This window comes from Orycteropus afer, unplaced genomic scaffold, assembly GCF_000298275.1.
Source record: "Orycteropus afer afer isolate SDZICR_OR568_19922 unplaced genomic scaffold, OryAfe1.0 scaffold00085, whole genome shotgun sequence".
NCBI lineage: Eukaryota > Metazoa > Chordata > Mammalia > Tubulidentata > Orycteropodidae > Orycteropus > Orycteropus afer.
The window spans coordinates 6,450,332-6,458,536 of NW_006921672.1; the positions used below are offsets into that span (position 1 = coordinate 6,450,332).

At 46.2% G+C, this 8,205-nt stretch overlaps 1 protein-coding gene across 1 annotated transcript in view; it reads right to left on the reverse strand.

Annotated features, from left to right (window-relative positions):
• SP2 (Sp2 transcription factor) overlaps nt 1–7,995 on the reverse strand; it is an 18,292-nt gene extending 10,297 nt beyond the window's left edge. Inside the window, exons 1-3 of the mRNA XM_007941990.2 lie at nt 7,921–7,995; nt 6,155–7,129; nt 920–1,232 (exon numbers count right to left, since the gene is read on the reverse strand). Coding sequence (XP_007940181.1) covers nt 920–1,232; nt 6,155–7,129; nt 7,921–7,983 — 1,351 coding nt within the window. The 5' untranslated portion in view covers nt 7,984–7,995. The remainder of the gene's footprint in view (nt 1–919; nt 1,233–6,154; nt 7,130–7,920) is intronic.
• Between the last annotated feature and the right edge of the window lie 210 nt (nt 7,996–8,205).

The window sequence follows — 8,205 nt, forward strand, 5'->3', positions numbered from 1 at the left end:
GACCAGGTTTGCTGGTCTGATAGAGCCTGGTGGAACCACTGAGACTATGGCCTCTAGCTGCCCTTCAGGTCTGGAATTGAACCCACACCTGTGGCTTCTAGCCAAACAAAAGACAGGCATATGAGTTGAACATTTACCTGAGGTAGATGCACCCCTTGGAGAGAACAATCATGGGAGAAAGAAGGGCTGTTAATGCACAGGGAGACAGCTCAGGGGGCAGGAGTGCATGGAGGGATAGACATAGGGAAGAGGTAACTATTGGGAGGAATTGTAGTCAATATTATGAGACAGTGTATGTGAACTGCTGTATGGAAAGTGAATTTGCTCTGTAAATTTTCACTTAAATCACAATTAAAAAAAAAAGGAAAAAAGGAAGAGAGGGGGCTCAGAGAACCACAACCTTGACAGAGGCCCCACATGCAAGTGAAGAATGCAAGGAGGCCTTTTTGCTAGGTGGTGACGATGCCTCCTTTGATTATTTGCAAGGCTGCTTTCAGGTCAGTGATGACCATGAAGCAGCACAAACCATCCCCAGTACAGAAAGCTCCCTCCTTTCACTCAAAGCTGCCTCCTTCAAGAAGCCTTTCTTAAAGCTCCAGGACACTCCCCCTTGAACATGTACACTTGGGCTGTACAAAACTAATGTGCATTTGTGTGTTAACTAAGGGTTTTCCAGGCTACATCTTAATTCTCCATCACACTCAAGGCCTTCAGCTGTAAGATGGTAACAATATGTGTCTTAAACAATCTCACAGGGCAACTGTCAGGGCCAAAGGAGAAAGACCCATGCACTGGTTTTTCAGCTGGAAGGGACTAGGCAAATGACAGGGGTATCACGGCCATTACTGGGAAGCTACAGTCCCCATGGGGAGAGCACAAGGCACACTGCCAACACTTGGCAGCAGTGGCCTCCCCTCACCGCCAGTATTGGTGATGGTGACAGGCACGCCCTGGACCTGGACGCCATTGATGTTGATGGTCTGCATGGCCTGGGCAGCTGCTGCCAGCTGGGCTGCATTTAGGCTGATGATACTCCCAGCGGGGGCAATCTTTGGCAGGGGACGTTCTTTTCGGAGGATTGCAGCTGAATGCTTTTTGCTGGTCCCGCTGACATGGGTAGCCCGGGATGCAGGGCTGCTACAGGTGGTGGTAGAGGTGGTCACAGCTGTTGCTGGGGGGCTGTCCTGGACAAGGACTGTCTGCACCTCACCGGAAGGTGTGCGGATATAGACCTGAGGAGGAGCCAGAGAGAACAGTTAGTGTTCCAGTAGAGCCTGGTTCCTTGCACCTGTCAGGCCCGTCCCTCCCTGCTCATCTGAGAACTGGGGGTATCACTCTCTGTCAGCCCAAGTCTCTTCAACTAGCCTAAACCCGTATTACACACTGTTGATATTCAACACAGGGCTGACAGCATCCCTGTGCTAAGCTGGCAAATGTTGACTGTTGATTTGAAAGCAAACGTTCAAACGTTTCATTTATTTAGTATGGAAAGATAGTATTGCCAAATCTCAGAATTGGAGAATTAGAAGGCAAGTTAATAATTACCCTCACAGGAACGACATGAATGACCATCAGACAGTGAAAGCTGGTTCAATAGTATTCATCCTTAAGGAGCCACAAATTAAAAAGCCCACAGTGTTCCCCAATTCAGATTCAAGGATCTAAATGTAAGAGCTGAAACTATGAAACTCTTTGAAAAATAATGTATCATCGTATTAATAACCAAGTATAAAATAAATATTCATTAGTCCATACTGATATCAGGAACTCTGGTGGCAAAGTGGTCAAAGCACTTGGCTGCCAACCAAAACGTCAGTGGTACTAACCTACCAGCCGCTCTGTGGAAGAAAGGTGAGACAGTTTGCTTCCATAAAAATTTATAGCTTGGAAAGCCTATGGGGTGGTTCTCCTGTGTCCTATAGGGTCGCTATGAGTCAGGTAATCAACTCGATGGCAGTGTTTTTTTGGGTTTTTTTTTAACTGATATAAATTAATGATTGAATAATTAGGGGAAAAGAGATAAATCTTCCTCATGGAAGAGTTCCAGATAATTTATGTCACTACTCCCCCTTCCAGGACATGGGACTTAATTCCCACCCTCAGCCCTGAAGGTGAGCTAGACTTGGTGTCTCACTTCCAAAGAACAGTGTAGAGAAAGGAGAAAAGTCACTTACATGGAGATATCTGGCAAAATCTTACCTCTGTCAAGTGACAAAGGTTAACCACACCAGAGACATCCTTTACCCAATATAAATGTGGTAAGGGCATTTTGCCCCTGTGGTATTCTTTCCAAAAACTTGTAACCCTGGTCTAATCAGGAGAAAAACATCAGATAAACTCAGATTGGAGGACATTCTACAGGATACCTGGCCAACATGCCTCAAGACTGTCAAGATCATAAAAAAACAAGACTGAGAAATTGTCACAGGCCAGAGGAGGTTGGGGAGACATGGCAATGAGATGTGGAGCCCTGGACTCAATCATAAAACAAGCCATTCATGGGAAAGCTGGTGAAATCCAAATAAAGTTTGGAATTTAGTTAAGAATAATGCATCAATGTCTGTTTCTTAGTTTTGACACACATACCATGGTAATGTAAGATGCTTGTCAATGGGTGAAACAAGGTGAGAGGTACATGGAAACTCTTTATACTATCTCTGCAACTTTTCTGGAAATCTAAAATTATTCTAAATCAGAAAGCTAATTTAAAACATTACTATCATAGTAAAAACAGTAACAGTTGCTGCTGAATCAATTTTGAACTCATTGCAGCCTCACGAGTTTCACAGTACAGCTGCACTCCACAGTTTTCAGCGGCTGGGATCTTTTGGAGGCGGGATGCCAGGGCTTACTTCCAAGGTGCCTCTAGATGGATTTGAACCGCCAGTCTTTCAGTTAATAACTAAGTGCTATCATAGTAAAAGTTAGACACAAAAACAGTGGGTCAGAGCCTGTGGGGAATGGGGTATTTACACTGTCACAAAGTGTGTCCCTACAAGATACTTACTAATTATAAAGAGAAATAAAGTAATTTTATAGTTCCTGCCAGACACTATTTCATGGTAACCAGTAACAGGATAAGCAGAAATCATGCACTCCTCTTTAGGATGTAGTGAGAACACAACATCGCTTTGTGATGAACGTATAACCTGCATCTAATGACAAGGGAACATCACACAAACCTAAAGTGAGAGACATGCTATAAAATAACTGCCCTATCATCTTCAAAAGTATCATGGTCATAAAAGTCAAATAAAGACTGAGGAATTGTTCCAGACCAAAGGCGATGGGACAACTGAAGGCAGTGTGATCCTGGCTCAGAGCCTTTGGCCATAAAGGAGTATTGAGGCAAGTGGTGAAATCTGAAATGGGGTCCCTGCATTAGATGCACTCTGTTTCACTGCTGAATTCCTGGTTGTGTGGTAGTTTTGTGGATATGCAGATACCCTTGTGTGCAGGGATTACACACTTTCTAGAAAGCATTTGGAAGTACGATTCAGGGGGAAAAAGTTCTTTGTAAACAAAAATAAAAATCCTGCTGTGATTTTGATTGGGGTTATTTTTAAGTCTTGGATTATTTTAGACTACATTTCTCAGTTAGAAACAAAACAAACCTCATGTCACCTCTTAGTAAATATACAAGTCTCATTCCCAGTTTTCTGATATTCGCCCCTTCTGCAAATCATTGTTCCTTTATGTGTATCTGAAGTTTCTGTTACTACAACATTTTTTGTTCATAATATCGAGTAGGGGTTGGCAAACTCTGGTAAAGGAACCAAACCAAACATACTGCCATCAAGTCAATCCTGACTCATAGTGACTCCATTGGGTTTTCAAGGTGGTTATATCTTTACAGAAGTAGACTGCCCCATCTTCCTTCCACAGAGCTAGTGGATCTGAACTGCCACCTTCTGGTTAGCAGTCAAATGCCTTAGGCACTATGCCACCAGAGCTCCTTTTGGTAAAGGACCAGATAATAAAAGGACCAGTAAATATTTTGGGCTTTTCAGGCCATATGGTCTCTGTTATAACTGCTCAGTTCTGCCACTATAGTGTAAAAGCAGCCAGAGACAATATGTAAACAAATGTGGCATGACTGTGTTCCAATAAAATTTAATTTACAAAAACGGGCAGTAGGCTAGATTTGACCTGTGCACTATAGCTTACCAACCTCTGATATAGAATATAATAAAATTTTAAACTATGTATATCCTTTGACCTACTTCTAGGAATTTATTTAGCTAGAAGATTAGAAACAGCCTAAATGTACAGGTAATTGGATATTTGTTATATAAATAATAGTACGTAAGGATAGCACAGAAGCCCTGGTAGCACAGTGGTTAAATGCTCAGCTGCTAAAGGAAAGGTCAGCAGTTTGAACCCACCAGCCACTCTGCAGGAAAAGATGAGACAGCCTGCTTTTGTAAGGACTCACAGCCTTGGCAACCCTATGGGACAGTTCTACTTTGTCCTCTAGGATTGCTGAGTCAGAATCGACTTAATGGCAATGGGTTGGTTATTTTTAAGGATAATGTATCTCAACAAAACATAGTCATTAAAAATAATGTCTAACTCAGTGTTTCTGCACATATATGTTTATTTCCTTAGAAAGACTTAGGTTCATCCTGCCACCGATCTCAAGACATGAGAGCTCAGGGGAGGGAGGCATTGCCGAAGATATGTGCACCTCAACCTCTCACCTTTAAGGTAGGCCTCAGAATGGAACATAACAGATACTGAGACAGAGAAATAATATGTAGAAAAATCATTTGGTAATATGTACAGTGCCACAAGGGAGAAGGAAATTGTTCTAGGACAGGCTTCAGACTTCCTCCTGCTTGACTTCTACTCCCACTGCCCAATTCAGAGGCATGTCTTCGCCACCCAAGAGATACTCAACTTCCCACCCTCACACACTGTGATGCTTCTCTGTCTAGACAGATGGTAGACTAGATGATAAATTCCTCAGTGGCGAGTGTGTGTGTGTGTGTGTGTGTATGTGTATGCAATCCCTGTCCCTAATTTCCACTGTAGCACTTGCCACACATAAGACATAAAGAGTCAAGGTAGGAAAATTAAAAAGTGTGGGGTCTGAAGTCAGAAACGAGAGCTGAATCCTGGTGCTTGTCCTTCACCCCGAGACTGTAAAGACTCAGTGGTATCCCATCTGTCACATGGGCACAGTCCCTGAGCTCCAGGAGGCATGTGCAAAGAATAAACCCGCCTCACAGAGCCAAAGACAGTCCGGAGTATTGGAGCACCTTCATAAATGCCAAAAATAAGAACATCCTTGCTGAATTTAGGGTCTCAGGTGGAGCTGACCTATATGGTCCCACTGCAAAGCAAGGCTGCCTCTTCCTGTTTATTCTCATCATTACCAGTGATCAGCCTATTTCTCATTAATTTTCTTACTCTGCATCAAATTCCGTGTTTCTGACTTGGGTATGTTTCAGAGTATATAAAATAAACTTTCTATCTGCCCCTAAGGAGCTCTGGTGGCGCACTGCCTAAGGCATTTGACTGCTAACTAGAAGGTTGGCAGTTCAAACCCACCAGCCACTCCATGGAAGGAAGACTGAGTAATCTAATTCTGTAAAGATGTATCACCTCAGAAACCCAATGGAGGTCGCTATGAGTCGGAACTGACTCAATGGCAGTGAGTTTTTTTTTTTTTTAAGGTGCTCTGGTGGTGTAGTGGTTAAGCCAACTGAAAGGTCAGTGGGTCAAACCCACCAGCTGCTCTGCAGAAGAAAGATGAGGCAGTCTGCTTCCATAAACATTTATAGCCTTGGAAACCCAACGGGGGTTGCTATGAGTTGGAATTGACTCGATGGCAGTGAGTTTGGTTTTGGTTTTGTATGTATCTTCCCCAACCCCCTAAAAAAGACTCCTATAAAGAAAAAGCCAACCAAAATATACCTATGGGCATCTGATTTCTAAAGATTAGCTGTACTTGGCTCTCTGAACTGAAGTGAGCCCTTCTGTCAGGTAGAAACGTCTACTTACTGCCCACTCCCAGTACTGACTCCTAACACTCAGATCAGATCAGGAGATATGTCACCATCATCTTACAAGCCAAAGTGAGTGCTAACCAGACACAAGCCATTTAGTGCTGAGGAGGAGAGGAGGCAGGTGCAGAGGGTGCGTGTGGTACCTGAGTAGGCGTCTGCTCAGCCGCCTGGATCTGAAAGTTCTGGGAGGGCTTCTGGGGGACGGTGGGGAGGGTGGCGGATGCCGCCTGCACCACCCGCAGGGCCTGCTGGGGGATCTGTACCACCTGCTGCTGTTCAGCCTTGGGGGGCACCACCTGGACCTGCTGGACCACAGCCGGCTGGCCCCCACTGGGGGTCTGAACAATGAGCAGGTTGTTTCCCGCCTGGATGATGTTGTCTGCGGTGGTCTCGATCAGCACCGTCTCCACCTGCTCTGCCACAGCCATGGGTGGCTGGGAAGCAGAAAGGCTCTTCTTCCTTACTTTCTTGTTAGTCTTGGACAGTGGGGTCGGGGGGCTTTCAGTGAGGAGCTGAGTCGTGGCTCCAGTGTCGCTGGTGTTCACGAGGTTGTTGACGGGCAAAGTGAGCGTCACATTGCCGCCCCCACCTGTCAGCTTCACCACATTGGCCCCACTTTGCACAGGGGTGGTGGCTGTACTTGACTTCTGGACGGGGGCTGGCTTGATGGGGACAGGTTTGTGACTGGACGGTGAGGGGGTGATGATGGCTTGGTTGGTGCCAGGGATGATCTGGATCTGGTTGGTGAGATTGGGCTGCACTTGGATGGTCTGGGAACCGCTTGCCTGAATCTGTGGGACCGCCTGGTACTGGATACTGGCATTTGATCGGCTCCCTTTGTTGATCATGGTGGGATTCTGGATAGCGAACACCAGCTGCCCTCCAGGATAGGACGTGCTCAGTTGTGACCCCTGAATCTGAAGTATGTTTCCTTTGGAGGACAAGATTCCAAAGCTATTCTTGCTGAGGCTGAGAGGAAGAGGGGCAGGTTTGATAGGGACGAGTTTCCGTGGGGTGGGCTGGGGGGGAGCAGGAGGTGTCACAGCAGCTTCAACAGCTGGGGGTCCAATTTTGCTACATGTTGCAGCGAGCAGGGCTAAAGGAGATGGTTGGGAGTCCTGCAAAAAACCAAGGAGAGTAAGAGTGAGACACGAGGGCCTATTGCCCCAGCCACCCCTCTTCCTTTTATGACCCTGTCTCTTGGCTGCCCTCCACGTGGCTCCTTCTTGCCTCTGTGGTAGACATATGGTAGTATCCTCCCTGTAGTGGCTCCTCTCACCCTTCCCGGTTGGTTTTTCCATTACGTAACAAAGGGAGAAAGGGTGGGGAATGTCCTTCTTAGGGAAGGGGGCTTCTAAACAGCCTAAACTGACCACTGTTTCCCACTGGCCTGGTGTCTAACAGGCACATGAAATCATTCTCAGATCCTGAGCTTTCTCAGATGGAGTTCTGTCAGCTCACCACAGGATGGAGGGAAAGAAGGAGGAAGGGAGAGGCAACAGGAGGAATAAACACTTCATTAAAGTGTTCTCTGGTGATTGGTCCATATGAGTTGATGGACTGGGAAGAGCTGCTCTGTCTAGGCTCCGAAGAAAGGACCTCTGAGTCTGGGCATACAGCCTCTAGTTTCCTTTTATGCACCATGGGGTCTGCTGGAAGGAACTTTGGGTTTAATCCTGGTTTATCCCCTGACTCAGCTATGATACCTTAAGACAAATGGCTATGGTTTTCTTAGTTCAGAAAGTGTGGCTAGCTAAACCTTTCCCAAGCTCATCTCCTAGGGTGTCTGTACTGAGACTGTGCAGGGGACAGGGCAAAGCAAGCATTTGCAGTTGTGGTTTGATGTGAGCCCCAGTGAGTCCCTCCAGGTGGATGCAGCCCCCAGCCCTCAGAGCCCCTGAAAACTTGCCTGGGTGGTGGAGGCAGCGGGCTGCAGGTAGTCACTAGGGCTGACAGCGGCAGTGGCAGCCATGCTGGTCGTTGGATCTGTTGGAAGAAAAGAGACGGAATAATGCATAAGATGCTGAAAGAACCAAGCCCCCTGCCTCTCATTCTCCTTTGGCCACTAGTTCTCCCTACACATCTCTACTCTAGGTTAGCAGTCCTATGTCTATTTCAGTAGATGACCTTCTCTTCTCTTCAGACTCAGCCATCTGAGGCCATGAGGACAGGTGCTTCTGCCTCCACTGGACTA